Here is a 17,309-nt window from a genome sequence, read left to right as displayed (position 1 = left end):
GTTTTCCTACAGAGCGCAATACGCCTGACGATAGCGCTTTACGTCGGGCGTGATTGGCCGACTGCTTCTGGAGGAGTCAAATGCGTCGTGCGCCGCGGTATTGCCGATATTCTCTTCACTCTTGCGTGTTTTCTTTTCCTCCCCTTCAAACCGGAGCATGCAGACGACAGATTAGCTGATGCCAAAGCCATATACTTTATATAGCCGCCCTGATCTGATGCGCCTCGCTAGGAAAACACAAACGCGTAGCGTGATTATGTAACACGTTTCTGCTGGCGCAAAATTGTCTAATTCGGTTCACGCGGCGCAAAAAACTTATTCCTAGGAAAACCCGGCTTTATAAACAAATAATTTAAATCACCTGTCATATGCTTTTTTCGAGAGTCTTTGTTTTCGATGCTTCCTTATGCTCATAAAAAATAACTGAACTTGTAGTCCAGTTCAGTTTGTGAGCTTCGCTTGTAGGGAACTGAACTAAATGAAAAATTCTGATTTCTTCGCCGAAACTTTATAATCACCATATGAGTCATTTTCAAGTTTGAGATTAGATGGCAGCACCAAAAGTGACTGACGAGACATTTGAATATTTCACCTGTCGTCTGCTTTTTCTGATGCTCATTGTTTTGGACGCTTCCTCATGAATTGAAAAAATAACTGACCTTGCTATTCAGTTCAGTTTGTGGGCTTCGATCGCAAGGATCTGTACTGAATGAGAAATTCGGCTTCCTTGACCCAAACTTTTAGTTTTTGTGACTGTAATATCATGGTCATCTTTCAAAGTCAGACCAGGTTCAGAGTCGATAAAAAAAATAGTTGAATCAAGACAGTTATGTTCTTTTAATAAATTTTTAACCAGAACAATTTTGCTTAACGCTGGTACGGTAACAACTCGGCCACTAGATGGCGAAATTCAATGTCACTCACCATTATTTTATCAGTTTCTATATTCGGATGATTACGTTTCACTATAAGTTGCAGCAACTGTAAAGGCTGCATCTTTATTTTCCAATAATCGGGGAATAGGGCATGTTGAGGAAGCCCCAACATAGTTTTTAAAAATCCAAATAGCTGCGCCTGGGAAACAAAATTTTCAAAGGATATCCTCGGTCACACTAGATGAAAGTAAGTATCGGTGTTTGCAGTTAATTTACGATCTGAAATGTGCATGATAGAGAAAACCCGTATCAAGTGAGTCTCGTGTGTTTATTTCACCCCTCCTTATCGCAGGTCATGTTCCGCTACTTGACATGGTTGTTTCTGATGACCGGGCTGGTCGTTTACGTGCTCGCAGCGAATTTCCACAAAGCCGACGTCGAGGATAACGAGTTTGCTGAATTCGAAGAGTTCGACGACGAGGAGGAGGTCATCGTGGGGAAGGATTCCGATGCCGCCCGCAAATCGGGCCCCGATGACGAAGTGAAATCTTCTCCTTCCCCAAACTTTGATGACGAAGTTCAGATAGAGGTTTGCGCGATAATTTCGGAACAGCTTTGGTATAAGGGACAGGTTGGCGACTTTTTTTTCCGACGCCAAATATGTCCGAGAAAAAGCCGCCAGACACTACGTGCGCCAGAGAAAAAAAATCGCCAGCATAGAAAACAATAAAAACAAATGGTATACAAAATGGCAAACAAAAATAAGCTCTGGATTGTTTAAAAAATAAAACTGTGGATAAAAATAAATCAATCTGGGTTTAAATAAAACCCGGGCATTGTTTAAATGAAGCCCGGACCGTTGTTTAAATAATAAATCGATCAGGGTGTGAATAAAATACGGGCACTGTTTAAATAAAGGAAAAAAAAGGGAACAATACAACCTGACCAGTGACAAAAATGTAATCTAAACACTCGGAATAAGCTCAAATGACAAAATGGCTGTACGGCTGTTTGAAAAGACGCTCTAAACAACTAACGCCGCCTGGCAGAATTTCCCAGAACAGCGACAACCCAGCAGAGCAACACCGAACCAGAGTGCACTAACGATGTCAACTTATCGCCGGAAAAAAGTCGCCAATTTGGCGTGTCCCATATACCAAAGCTGTTTCATAATTTCTAATAATTTTCAATTACATGTTTTTTTTTTGTTGTTTCTTTAGCATTGATAATCATTGTGTTGATGAGGGAGTTTGCGAGCCATTCGGAGGCTTATTTAAAGGGGAGAGGGCGCTGAGCGGGCTGTAGCCCAGGGCAGTGGATTTGAGGAATTGGTGGTCAAGAAAATTTGACTAGGAAGCGGGAAAAAGGGGTGTTAATATATCATATATAATTTATGATATCAAAAAAATCCTGGTGAAAAAGCACCCTTCTTAGTGCCAAGCACTGCCGAGTCTAATGTAACCCCACGAAAGAGAAATGAAAAACTTTTTTTTTCACTGCTCACCTGCTTTTTGCCCCATACTGCACCGCACAGCAATAACCCCGTAGAAATTGAAATAATCCTTAAGGTGCGTACACGTGAAATAATTCCAAATGCTCGTAATAAATTGAAATAATTCAATGGAATTGAATGGGTGGTAAACTCATACTACAGAATTTTAAAAATAAGTCACGACAATACGAAATTGAAATTTAACACTGTCAAGAATTTTAAAAATCTGTGTTGAAACGCGACTGTGAGCAGAATATCCTTGCAACAACACGCGATAGAAGTGAAATGGCACGTAGTTCAACAATGCATTAGCGCAGAAAACGTTTCATAAGATCGCTGACATAGGTGCGTGCGAATATGTAAATAAGAGGTAAGGGGGGGGAACATAATAAAATTCCTACAGCTATAACCATAGATACGTAAAAAAAAAAAGTTTCAGACTACTTCATTAGTAACATGGCCTGTAGGCCGAACTTTGTTCGGGCTCGGCCGTTAAAGGGGGGTCCCTGCCCCTGCAGGAATCTATCAATTCTGTTTTCACCACAACTGGAAACATGGCAATATTATTTCACTAAGCAAAATTAAAGCTCTAGCTGACAGACAATGCAGTATAATCCAGTTGAGGCCAAAGATAAACAAACGTTTCGGAGTTGCCACAGTTGGCGACTTTCTGAAGGGTCTAAACTGCATCCCACCTGCCACATTGAGTAACATTTTGACTTCTTAATAAAGTAATCGCTTTAGATTCTTTCCAAGATGGGAATTAACAGGCTTGAGCAGTGTGCAACGTCCCTTATGGGAGTTGCTTGCCCGGTTCGAAATATCCAGTAATAAAGTGGCAAACGACAAGTGGAAAATGATTGCAAATAAACTTTCGCATGAAATATTATTTATTCAAATTAATTATAGGGTTAGTCAATTTTAACAATAGATTAGTATTACGTGGAGCCCTCTATTTGACGTTAACAGTAAAGATACTGGCTCACCAATTGATGATCATCAACAGTCAACTTGTATATTGATAGGACATCCGATGTTGTTAGCCTTTCCCAGCAAGTATCAGAGAAGTTTTCTCGGTTGAGAGCCGGAACACCTTGATCAGTTCCAGGGGGCTCTCGGTTGAGGGCCGGACCACCTTGATCAGCTCCGGGGGGGCCTCTCGGTTGAGGGCCGGACCCACCTTGCTCAGCTCCGGGAGGCCTCTCGGTTGAGGGCCGGACCACCTTGATCAGCTCCAGGGGGCCTCTCGTTTGAGAGCCGGACCACCTTGATCAGCAATGAAGAACTTTGACTGTGAAGATTATTTAATATTTTTGACTCCGGACCTGCCGGAAAACGGATTCAAACAATGTAAATTATTGCATTTTAACAAATCAGCTTAAGGCCAATGGATACGGTAGCAAGACGGTGAACCGTCCTGCTAGAGGGCTTCAGTTGAATAGAACAAGAAAAGATGAACGCGGAATCAGACTGTTACAACGTACGGCCGGTATTTAAAGGAAAAACACCCGACCGCACGTGTCTGATCAAGCCAATCGGCTTCAAGGTCACCTTATTTGCATGCGATCGCAGGCGACATCACGATCGGCCTTGATCGTCGCCATACGATCACAGCTGCAGATTAGTAACATTTATGACAACAGATCACGTGATGGCGACTACGGACTTTTACGCCGGGGGATCATCGGCACGTTACAAGTGATGGATTAAAATCTGTCACTGTCAATTCATCATCTGTCAAGTCATCACTAAATGTGCTGCTGATTTCATTTTAAAAAATTTTGGTTTGAGGCAACTGGCTACATCAAGTGGCTCCGAGGGCCATGTTTGGCTCACAGATCATGAAATGAGCATATATGGTTTAAAGGGTAAAGAAATAAAACACAAGAGGCGTTGAATCGTTCTGAGCTGGAGCTCTGTCAGCCCCACCCTTGTGGGTCCATGATTGGAGATCAGTGGTTAACCTTCAATTACCCGGGCCACACTTACAATTTTTCTCACTGAGTGGTGGGTGCTATTGCCTTTTTTCTATTACCATAATATAGTACATAGTTTGATAGTCGTTTTCGAATGCTGATATGAGTCTGGAAAGCAGCGGGTGCTTGAGGACACTGAAGAATCGAAAAAAATTATTTTAGAGGACCACAAAGCTGTTTTTGCACTGGGCCACAAAATACTTAAGCCTGGCCCTGCCTCTGATTGCAGTGGTGGTGGTGCAAACTCTGTGGGTGAATACGGCCGTTAGAAGACAAAAATGCAAATTAGTCTTACCTTTAATATGGATTTTCCAGCTTGAGCATTTCATGAACTGCTCTAGTGAATTGGGGCTTTCTAATTTTTTGAAATGCACTTGCATGACAAAACTCACAAAATCATGCTAATAGTACCGATACTGCTAAAGACCGATACCATGCTAATAGACCGATATTGCTTTTTCGTTCTGTTGTGTAAATGTCCTTTCCTCTCACCACCGTTCATTTGTTCGTTTGCTTTTCTATTTCAGGAAGACGTAGAGGAGGAAGAGTTTGACCATTTCCAAGACGATGAAGAATTCGAGGGCTTAGATCAAGAAGTTCCTTTATCCAAGGGCAAGCCCAATGAAAAGCCTGATCTCAAGATAACGAAAGTATGTTTGTAAAGTATACCTTTGAAAATGCATAGCAAAAGCATTTCAAAAAAATAAATGATAATAAACTTTCTCATATGCAGGTGTGTATCAGGAAAGTCTTTTTTGATCCGAAATGACCTTATGAATGAATAGATATGCTGCTTTGCGACTTGGATTAATGTTAATGTAAAGTGACTGAACCTGATCGGCAGAGGCCTGAAGCAGAATTTAGTCGGGTGAGGGGTTTCCCCCCCCCCCCCCGTTAAATTAGAAAAAAATGTAGGGTTTATAGCAGCAGAAACTACAGCCATCTTTCAGCTCTGGAATGTTATCTTGAACATGTGATGTGATGGCAATGCCATCTACTGGACTACAAAAGAACTAAAACAATGTTTCATACTTCTAACCATAACAATATTATTACTACAGTCTACCAACTTTGAACGGTGCTCTTTTGTGAATTAATTTCATTGAAACTTTTCTTTCCAAGCAATTTTTTTTTTATCAGCTTAGCGTAATTTTATAATTCTGAAATTAGGCCGTGGAGCCCCCCCCCCCCCTCCCGGGGTCCAAGCCAGGGCCATAGTGTGTCTTCTCTGAGGTCCCAGGATAGGCTTAGTCTTGGGACCCCCCCCCCCCCCAGAAAAGATTATTGCACAAAATACGTGCTGGGCCCCCATTTGGCTTAGGGTCCTGGTGCAGTGCCCCAATTGCCCCAGCCTAGTTATGGGCCTGGTCCAGGCACCTCTCTCCTCCCAATCATGAACCACTGACTTAGAGAGTGTGTAGGCATGGGAATAACCAAAAAACCTAGAGAGTGAAGAACCAAGTCAGTGCATGGCCGAAAGAATGACACAGATGCAGGGATATATCGACAGGGAGTGGGGCTATAAACCCAGGGCAGCAAGTTCGGAGGGTTGGCAAATTCAAAAGATGAGTGGTTGAGAAAATTTTACTAAAATAAAATGGGAGAAGCATGACAAAATCTGTATAGCTTACGTGCTACTGCTGATAAGATGCAACGAGCAGCATTTAACAATGTGAAGTAATGATTGGGGAATGATTTTTCCTCGATATAACAGGAAGAGGCCCAAATTTCACTAATTAAAATTTTTTTGATTTAGAGGGGGCGGGGGCAAACACAAATTCTGGTTTCTATATTTCCCACAATTATTACTTTATGTACTGCTTTTTGTTTGCATCTAATCTGTTGTGCTCGCTTTACTGTGCCGCTATTCTAAGTTGCGTAGCTGTAGTCCTCTACGTTCGCATGTTGTTCTGGGTTGAGAGCTGTATAAATTCTTTCATGTACATATGCGTACAATCCCTCACATTTTTTTAATTTCCACCTTTTTTCAGGTCCCTCTTCATCTGAGAAGGAACTGGGAGAGCTTCTATCTGGAGTTCCTCATGATCGCCGGCCTCTTGGTTTATTTCATCAACTTCATAGCCGGCCGCAATAAAAACCAGAAACTCGCTACCGCTTGGTTCAACTCTCATAAGCAGCTTTTGGACAACAACTTCTGCCTTGTCGGTAAGACTTTTTTTTTTCAATCACATCAGTATGATTTGATTTGTTTGAATGTCATGTTACAGAGATGCCTAGTCTCCCAGATTTCTACTCTCGCACTCCCGTAAAACAACTTTGGTCAAACAAACCTTAGTCTATCGTCATAGCCAATTTATAGCATTTTTTATCTCAGAATCTCATTGGGAACATTATAGTAAACCTAGCCGTGTATTTGTGTTTCTGAGAGTATTCAGATTTCTCAGGCTGTTATGCCTTAGGCTTTAAATTTGAATGAGGGATCTGAATCCCTCCTCCAATTAGAAATGGCCACATCATACCAACGTTGATGCATCACTTGCTCCACATCACAATGATGATACAGATTCTGCCATGTCTCCAGCTGAAGTGGCAGTAGATCTGTCCCCCGAGATGGTTGTTTCATCTCCTTGCTTGTTGTGACCTGCACCAATGATGCCACTGCAGTAATGGATGAAACATCTACTGGTAAAAGGCCTTGAACACGCGATAACAGCCCAAAAAGTCTGAATACTCATACACACTCTGACTATGAAAGCATGCCTTCTCTTACATGAGTTTCGTTCACGTATGTGTTCGGGCTGGGCCGTCTTAAGAGCCTCACGGGCCCCCTTGCCAAGTGATTTTTCTGAGCCCCTACCTGGAAAATTCTCAAAAAATTCAATAACTACTTGTTTTTTTTAGACCCCCTCTTCTCTTGAGGTCCCCTGGGTGGGCCCATGTGTTAAGACGGCACTGTGTTCAGGTAATCAGTCTTCTAAAGGGGATAGTTTTATTATGTGATCAATCTAAATTATATTTTCCCAAACTTTTTATTCCATCTCCCCCTTTATCAGAAAAATTTCTCATTGCCCCCCCAACTCAAGTGAACCCATAGGATCTTATGTTAAATCTGCAGCTTCTATCGTCCCCTGGACCATTCCATCACCCACCAGGGGAAAGTGCCACTTTGGGGAACATTGATCTAAATGCACAGTAAATGGCCGGGCTTCTCACTTGCACACCCTGGAAGAATACGAGGAGGCAGCATAGTGCAAAAACAAATTGAGAACTACACCACTACTTAACTACAGAAATGTTTTTCTAACCCAATAATAGACAAAGACACATTTTGCATGCTTTAAAGTAACACGTTTGAATTGTCATGGTGCATATGAAGACCATTCGCAACACCTCTGTCGTTATAGGGTAATTTACTGCCACTTTATCCAAGAAAGGGCGACTTTTGAATGCAGTGTCTATCAGATGGAATTTTTTTTTTTGAATGTGAATGTGAAATTATTGCAGTCTTAGTCTATTCTGTTTCATGTTAACAAAGTTCAAGTTGGCCCAACAGAAATTTCCCCATGTCCCTTGTGTGCTGTTTGTTTCCCCTCCCTGTAGTTTATTTCCATTTTTGTTCTCCCTTCTGCAGGCGACGACGGCAAGAAGGAAATAGAATCTCCCGGTATCCAGAAAGAATCTGAGAACGTTTACACTCTGTGGTGCAGCGGTCGTACCTGTGTCGAAGGCATGCTCGTGGAGTTGAAGTTTTTGAAGCGCCAGGATCTGGTCAGTGTGATATCTAATTTGATGAGGCCTTCGTCGGATCAAATTGTAAGTTTGATATTCATTCTTGGTTTTGAAAAAATATTCTAATAATCGATAAAGTTAGGCTTTTCAATTCAGCATATATCGGACTGGGGTTGTGCTGGATTTACTTTTTGCACAGTTAAATGCTCATGAACTTAAACAGTGAAAATAGTCTCAGATATACCGCCATACACTTGCGAAGCTCAAAGATCAAACAACATTTTAAGATCCATGTTAAAGAGTTCCAACATTGCGAACCGCGCTTGTTATTTGCTTCATGTGCAGGGAATTATGCCACACTAGCTTGTCTGATGAAACAAATGGATCATTAAGTCAACACTGCTGTGCGTGATCAATGTATGATTTAAGAGAACACATTCAATGGTGCGTGCATATGCATGCTATTAATAAATGATAAGCTTTGTACAAGTATTTTATCATAAAATTTGTTTATTGTGTTTTTTATCCTACCTTTGTAGATCGTCAAGGTCACAATGAGCGCAGACTGCATGGACAGCTTTATCTTCTGCGTAGCCAACAAAAAAAACGCTAATCGTCTGGCAAAAGAGATGAATGATTTGGTGAGGTTTTTTTTTTTGGGCTGTTATTTATTCTATTTTTAAGCAGCTTTTTTTCCCCCGATTTCACTATTGTCACAGACTCTGTACATTTTAAAAACCGCACTCATTATTACATCTGATTTCTCACCCTTCTTTTTGTAGAGTACTTATTGCCCCGAGAAGAGACTTGCAGACAGACTTGGGGTTCCTGAGGGTTTCATTATGCTTAGCGAACTCGGAGAAGCAGCTAGTGCCATGTTAGATAGTAAAGTAAGTTTGCCACCGTCCTTCCCCAATCATAGTGAAATTAAGATTACAAATTTTAGTCTTAAATTCTGCCTTTTAGTTCAAACACGATTTCACATTTTTATTCTTTTATACAGTAAAACTCCTCCAACTTGAAAAAACTCTATATCTCATACAAGTAGAAGTTCCGTGCATATGGAATACTAAATCAATGCATTATGCAGGGCTCCCAGTCGTCCTACTTTTCCTACTTTTTGGTAAAATGTCCTACTTTTGTCCTACTTTCTCGGTTTTGTCCTACTTTCTAGTTTTTTATCAGCCACCTCGTTGGGCATTTTGCCTGTTGTGGCGTTGTATTTGTATTTGTCCTTTTCCTACTTTTTATCAAATCCTATCGACAAAATTTGTGTAATTGATTTTAATTGAGCAGGAAATTATTGATATATTGTCAAATATTATACAAATGTTAGAAAATGCAATTAATGATTCTGCCAAAGCAGAAATTGTATCATTTTTAAGGTAATTTGGAGGGGGGAAGGTGTATATGTGGACTATTTGATTGACTAATTTAACATTTGCTTAGTTTGAGGGTTCAACAAGTATAGTAGTCATTAAAAACTTCTGTCTGGATGGAAAAATAATTTTGTATTTATTACTTCGTGGTCTTGGACAGTAACTTTCATCATTCAAAATTATGGTGCAAATAGGTGAAACAACAGTTTCAAAGCAGTTGGATACATAAGCGTATTCTAGGTTTGGTGATTCTGATGCTACCCAATAGCATTCAGTTGTCTTCTGTATTTTTAAGGTATGAAGAGGCATAAACAATATTTACAATGCTCAGCAAAGAGCTAGAAATGGAAGTGCTTCATTTGTCAAAAATGATTACACTGGCATTGAACAGTAAAATGTGAACAAAACAGTAAAATTTAAAAATGATGAACAACGCAGTAAAACTATCTGGTTCACCTTGCCTTATTTACATTGGATCTTGTAATTTACACATTTTGCATTGTGCTTTCAAAAGGGGTCTCGAAGGTGCCTCATTCTTAAAAAACTTACGTCTTCGAAATATGTTGTGCCTTGTCGAAGAGAGTTGACAAGCTCTTCACTTTGGAAGACTCCAAAAAAGAATGTAGTATATATGAGGAGAGACAGCGAAGAATTATCTGTGGTTGCTAGTGCACTGTTTTGGCCAAAAATTGGTTTTGTGACCAAGTCATTTATCATTTTGTTTTGGCTTGACTGAAATAGTGCTAGGGGAAAAAAAGTTAATTCAAAATAAAAAAAATTTTTTTAATTAAATTTTTTTTTTTGCAAAAAAAAAATTTTTTCAGTGATTTTTTTCCATTATGCTATGATTATGTTGCCTAAGGGGGTTACCCTCCCCCATCCTACTTTTTAGTCCTGCGTTTTCCTACTTTTTCTCATTTTTTGAGTGGGAGCCCTGATTATGTTTTACCAGTGAAATCTAAAATTTTCCAGTTTGTTCAAACTTTTACCATTAACATATATAGTAGCGCTCAAAAGTCAGCAATAAATTTGTCGTAAAAAAATTGTATTTGAAAATTTTATTGAAATCTATTCAATGGACGAAAAAACAACCTAGTTACACAAAATATTATGACAGCAGAGTTGCTTACCTATGCTTTGTAAAATCAGAAAAAAATTTGATCATGCTCGCATGGTGGGTCAAAACTCTTTTGACACAAACAAACAAGAAAGCAAAAAACTAATAGTCGAATCGTCATGTAATTGACATTATAATAAAGTGCAAAAAACGACTGTGGTGCAACAAAAATGATCAATAATCAAACACCCATATAGTCACTCACACTCACTTGCTCATACTGTTGCTCTCGCAGTCAGGCATTTACTTTGTCACTAAGGGCAGGCAAAATGTCTGAAGCAAAATATATGTATATATGATGAAATATTTTGTGTCTTTGCGTACCTCATAGATACATATTTCTTGTATCATCCTTACCCTGGTATACTTTTACAGCTGATAACCATGTTGCAGAAATACGAAGATTACATAGAATATATTCATTTTTCCGACCAGTATTCGGGGCCAAAAGTTCAAGAGTAAGTTCTTTTTCCCCCTCTTATCAAATGCTGCTGTTCTGTGACGCTTTAAAATTAGTTTATTTCTTTTTTTTCTAAATGCAGTATTATAAGTATGTCTTTTTTTTTTGCAGGGAGACACAACCTACTAAATTGCCGGATACTAAAAAGATGTTGATCTTTGGATTCACTGGTGAATTTTTATTACTTTTTGTCAATCTTTTAATCAGATTTTTTTTATGTATGTAGTGACCCGTTCCTACCGCATTCTTTTTAAATGTTTATTATTTATATTATATAGTGGAAACTAGTTATAAGGACTTTCATCATTCCACAAGATCGGGTGCTGTATCAAACGTTTGAAAAAAAAATTAGCTTTGTAAGAGAATTCCATATTTGGATGGAATAAAAACTTATATTGCTAATTTTTTTTTTATCATGTACACAGTTACAATGAAAATGCGTCAGGTTAGAAAATTCAGTGGAACCTTGATAAACCTCTGCAGACCAGAAAAAATTATCTTTGTAGAGGGATTATCGTTATATCGAGAAATAGTATTATAACATGCCACCAAATTTAGCTGCTGTTGACATTTTTTCTAAACCAATGTCAGTATCTCCAAAAAATGTGCTTTTATACATTTATTCACCTAAGAAAATTGTAATAGTTCATTGACGAAAATCCAGTTAGATGTGTTGCCCCCGGTAAAAAAGTTAATAGCATAACACAGGTTCTGTCAAACTTCTTCAACCTACGTCACCCCCTTTCCCTGATAAATGCTCATCTGCTGCGTCTCAGAGCAGTTCAACGAAGAGCGCCTTCAGAAAAACCTTTGTCATGGGGCACCATTCTGCGATGCATACACAGTTTGAGAACCCCTGGCATAACATTTTTGTGTCGTGTACAGAAAGAAGTGATATCAACAACTCTAATACCATTTTTTAATGATCTGGTGGTGCAATGTTATTTGACATTCTTGGAAGAATAAAAGAGGTGGTGATTCTGAAAATTATTGAAAGTGATTTTGAGAGAGATTTTTAACATTTTTTTATCAATGAAGCTGTTTAAGAAACTCTTAACAAAAATGGTTGTAAAAGGATTTATCGTAGTAAATGATATCTCTTTGTATCGAGAGGATTTCAACATTAAACTATGGGCGATTCCAAACAAGATTTCAAAAAATATCATCATTGTAAAGGAATTTATCGTTATATCGAGTAGTGTTGTAGCAAGGTTTCATTGTAATAATTAAACTGCAATACAATAGCCGCTGCTTGTAAGAATCATGTTTGGTTTACCCATTTTGATTCTTATACAGCAATTGCCACTAACGTATGCTGAGGTGGGGGAGTTTTTTTGCATATGTAATGTTTAGGAAACATGGGGGAGCCCTTAGAAATGTATTTTTCACTTAATTCTTCGTTTTAAATTATGGCAGTTTAAATATGCATATACAGGGTGTTTCATAAAAAATCACCCGATTTGAAATGCATATATTACGAAAAATATTGAACATAGACACTTAAGATTAATTTTATATTACATGGCTAATCATAAAGTTTTTTTACAAACTGAATTGAAGGTGCTCAATATGTCCACCTTGGGATGGATGCACGGCATGTGTCTATACGGTAGTCAAATTCGTTCCAAACTTTTGCGAGCATGTTTGCATCCACTGCTTCCATGGCTGCTGTTGTGCGTATCTTCAGTTTGGCTAATGTAACTGGAAGGGGAGGCACATAAACGTAGTCTTTTATAAACTCCCAGAAGAAGAAATCACACACTTTGAGGCCAGTGATGTGTAACTGAATCGTCTGATCCCATACAGCCGATCCATTGTTTAGGAAGTTCAAAAATAAATTCTTGGATGTCCAAGCTCCAGTGTGGTGGTCCCCCCCATCCTGCTGGAAAATGAAGTCATTCGAATCGGTTTCTAACTTTGGGAAAAGCCAATCTTGAGAAACACTGAAGTGGTGGCCGAAGAAAGAGCATTAGCGCTACCTGTGGGCAACTGCCTGAAACTCAAGGTTTCCCTCTTTCTACCTATACATTATTCGATCAAAACAGATTAAAAGTTGAATAGTTATGATTTTTTTAAATCAGATGATTCTTTTTGCCTGTAGTTTCATTTTTAATACATACCACTGTTGGTTATTCAGCGCAAGAAAATTATCTGTCCAAATTTCTAATGTTGAGGCTGCTTCTCTTTGGTTACAAAAAGGATGAGAATCGTATTTTTTGAGCAGATTCGGCTTTTCGAGTTTAAACTTAAAAACTTGGGCTTGCAACAACGTCATTCGCAAAATGTCAATGTGGACTGACTAAAATGTTACTACAGTAAACTAACTATTCTCTGAACGCATAGCTCTAGATCAGAGTTTCCCAAACTTTTTGTTCCATCGCTTCCTTCTTCAGAAAAATTTTTTCCTCTCATCACCCTAACTCAAGTGGGACCCATATTCTGTGTTATACCCATACCTTCTATCATCCTTCCCCACAGACAGTTTCATCGCTGTCCAATGAGCAATATCATCCACTTTGGGACACACTACTCTAGAAAATGGTGGCAGTTTTTGAAATAAAAAAAATTGGATTCTTATAAGCAGAAATCTGATTCTTATAACCGACAATTATCTTATGTTGAAACAACTTTTGGTTTTCATTTCGTCAATTTAATTCTTATAAGCGGTTTAGTTCTTATAACCATTGATTCTTATAAGCGATGGCTACTGTAATCAGAAATTTATTATTTACATTAAAATTTATTATGCATGTACTTATGTACCAAATTCTCCGTCCTATGCTCTCCTATTTTGCCATATATATTTATACCTTGAAAATAAAACATGTATATGATGAATATATACACACATGTGTTAATTTTCATTTTTCCTCTATGATATAGTTCCAGGAAGGGGAAAGATTGGTCCTGACATGATGGAAAGCTTGAAGCCTCTGATGCAGCTTGTTTTCTACTCGATTGAGAAAGTGAAAAGATTTCATCTCAGCAAAGAGGTTTGTTTCCCTGATTTGATTTTCATTTTTGCAATACTCCCCCCCCCCCCTCCCCCCATTGTTGAGATTGGCTCCATTGTGTAGAAAAAAAGAAATTAATTTCCTTGTATGAGGAGCAAGAAAAGAACGCAATGTTTTGTTTCAAATTGTAACCAGATACACTCAAGAGCAATTGAATTAGAGACCGCTGGCAGTATACAAAAGATCCACCTTGGGTTGACCCCTGGCAGACACAGACATGACAGACACAAGCAGAGCTCCTGCAATAGAAGGAGTGCTGCTCATAAGAGCATTAATAGTTGAACGCATTATGGGCCAGACGAAGGATCTAAAATCCTGTTTACATGGGAAATAAAATATCCAGGGAAGTTACTCGTGACAGGGATTTTTGATACAAACCTATTTGCTGGTATATTCTTCCCCCCCCCCCTCACTTCTTTCTGGAAGTCGTCACGGGGGTTTAACAGAAGTGGTTGGCTCAAGATGGCTGGCAAAGAAGCTAACTGTAGTTTTTGTGGCACAAAGGATTATGGAAGAAAAGGTCGGGCCATCCACCATTCTCTCCCAAAGGGGGACTTTGAGGGATCTCCGCCCCCTTTTCGCCCCATGAGAAAAAAAAGTTGCCATGCAGGTAATAATCGCCAAAGCAACCCCCTAATCTTATACATGTAAACAGGGCTTGAGTGTATTTGATTGTGGAGAAAAATTGTCTGTACCACCATATCGCGAAACTCACAGAGACATAGATTTCCACATGCCACAGCTTCATGAGAGTGAATGGGTAAATCCATTCTGGTAAAATAATTCCAGCTGGGGCCAACTGGCATGGATGGCAGCATATATATGAGCAGGGTAAATGTTGGCTAGCTCACATTATAACAGCGAATAGACAGACCCCACACACAATGCAACTAATCACCTAGTGTAACAGAGCCTGTGTGTCACGCAGTTCCTATCACTATCAGCTATTCAACGCTGTCACATCAAAATGTGTAAGTAACTACACCATCCACAACCATCTTCTTTTGCTCTGGGAGTGCAGAAGTCATTGCTCCACAAGAATACCTCTGTTGACCACACGTCACAAGGTGCAACAATTAGCCTGGGCACAGGAACATCGTCACTGGACCCTAGAAACAGGGGAAAGGGTTGCCTGGATGGATGAGTCGAGATTCACGTTGGTACATGCCAGAGTGCGAGTACAGGCAAAACCTTATGAAGCAATGAATCACTCATGCCAGCCCAGCAGGGTACCCTTCAAGCCAGTGGAGATGACATTCTCATCTGGGGAATTGTTTATGTGGATCAAAATGAGACCTCTGATGCGTGTGGCATCGTGAACATCCTTGATGGCCATGTGCTCTCAGTTTTGTGGCTACAGCATCCCAATGATGGCCTTATTCTTCAACAGGACTATGCACTATGTCACCACTCCTGCATTGTACCAAAATGGTTTGAGGAACACTCCACATACGTTAGCTTGACTTCCTGGCCAGCTACGTCACCAGACCTCAATTCAATCAAGCACATTCGGAACACCATCAACAGAGATGTTCATGCTGTCAATCTCCCTCCAAAACATCTTTGTGAACGTGAGAGACTTTGCAGGAGTCCTGTTATTCGCATGATGCCTAAATATTTCCAGAGCATCTTGTTGAGTCTGTACCCGAAACAGTTGTTCGTTCCTGTCATCAGGATGAAAGGTGCTACACGATATTAGACAGGTATCTCTTATTTGATTGTTCATCAGTGTGTATAACAGCATGACTCCGATTGTTCTAGTTAATGTGGATCAAACCACACCTACCTCAGACATCATGGACCTTGATACAGAATTTTGGAGGTAAAAGTCAAATAAATGAAAGTCGAAAATGTGTGGTGAAAACTATTTTCAAAAATACCCATAACAAACATGGTTGTTTTCAACTAAGAATACTGTCATTGCATTAATAGTCTTCCTGCACAAAGTTATCGATTTTCTTTCTTATAAGTTTTTTATTTGCTCTGTAGGCCAAAACTAAAGCCGACAAGAACCGCCAACGAGTTGAGGAGGCTTTCTTGAAAACCACCCACGCCCAACGACAAGAAGCCGCTCAACAAAGGCGAGAAGAGAAACGCCGTGCGGAAAAAGAGCGAATGATGAATGAGGAAGATCCAGATAAACAAAGAAAGTGGGAGGTAATCAAATCTCTCTTGATGTGATTGTTTGGTCTTGTACAGTATACGAGAGACTCATTTATGTATTACTCTTCTATATAAGATATCTATGAGGGTTAGAAAGAAAACAGTTATACAACGCCTTGTAGAAATGTCATGCAACTTAGCCTGACAATATCGTCTATGGCAGTGTTCTTCAACTGCCGGTCTGCAAAAAGTTAGGCTCAATTTATGTAACCGCTACTTAGTTCCAGATTTAAATAATAAAATACTGTCTCTAAATTTATTATTTCTGTTTTTGCCGTCAGCCAGTCTGGAAATTATTCCTACTGTTTGCGGGTCTGCAAATAATTTTTCTTATTTATTTTTTGCATCCGTAATTTTTTTATTTTTTTTGTAGTAAAATTATTTCTTCTATTTATAATCTTTTTTGGAGGTCTATAAATATTTCCTCCTATCCATTTATCCTTTGCTGGTCTGCAAATTATTTCTCCTATTTATCTTCAGCTGGTCTGCAAATTATTAAACATTTGTTTCTTCTTATTTTGTAGGAGCGGGAACATAGGCGTGAGATGAAGAAGCGTGCACCAAAAATGAAACAGCTGAAAGTGAAGACTCTTTGAATAGGAAAAAAAAGTGCAATTAATTTAACCAAATTTCTCTATTTAAAGATATCCATTATTCTCAAATTCGTTTGTACTCGTTATCATGAGTATTATCATGAGAAAAAAATAATAGGTATTCCGATAGTCTCTGAAAGAAATTTAGGTTTCGCTCAATCACAAATTCATCATTCGGCTTCTCTTTCCGAACTCCTTTTTATTTTTGTGAATAGTGTTTTCCTATGTGTTTTGTTTCTACTTAAAAATAAAGAAATCTGCTTCATTGGTTGTTTCGCTTATTGATATTTTTCTACGGTTAATTTTTCCTTTCCAGTTCAAATAATCAAGGATTTTAATTTGGTTTTCGAGATTTTCAAATATGAAAAGGTATAAAAGCAATACAAAATATGCAGGTAGGCAGATAATGAAAGAAATTTCAAAAATAAGTGTAGGGCTGGGATTACACTATAAAAGTTTGACAAAATATCTTTCACAAAACTTGGGAAAACAACAAAGGGGCCGTTCAAGTATTGCGTAAGCAAATATTTTGCCATTTTTGACCCCCCCC

The 17,309-nt window shown here is 39.0% G+C and overlaps 1 protein-coding gene across 1 annotated transcript; it reads left to right on the top strand.

Moving 5' to 3' along the window:
* The first annotated feature begins 854 nt into the window (after nt 1–854).
* On the top strand, nt 855–17,024 carry LOC149067693 (PAT complex subunit CCDC47). Its single transcript, XM_089252106.1, has 12 exons — nt 855–1,122; nt 1,228–1,464; nt 4,871–4,993; nt 6,335–6,509; nt 7,936–8,117; nt 8,573–8,674; nt 8,816–8,923; nt 10,905–10,987; nt 11,101–11,159; nt 13,873–13,982; nt 15,993–16,160; nt 16,691–17,024. The coding sequence occupies exons 1-12, from the start codon at nt 1,117–1,119 to the stop codon at nt 16,760–16,762; spliced, it is 1,425 nt and encodes a 474-aa protein (XP_089108232.1). The 5' UTR covers nt 855–1,116; the 3' UTR covers nt 16,763–17,024.
* The last annotated feature ends 285 nt before the right edge of the window (nt 17,025–17,309 follow it).

This window comes from Pholcus phalangioides, unplaced genomic scaffold (genome assembly GCF_987345545.1).
Source record: "Pholcus phalangioides strain wild (caught in Gottingen) unplaced genomic scaffold, Ppha-v1.0 ptg000028l_1, whole genome shotgun sequence".
NCBI lineage: Eukaryota > Metazoa > Arthropoda > Arachnida > Araneae > Pholcidae > Pholcus > Pholcus phalangioides.
Note: the sequence above shows the minus strand (reverse complement) of the source record. Positions and strands in the feature narration are given on the sequence as shown.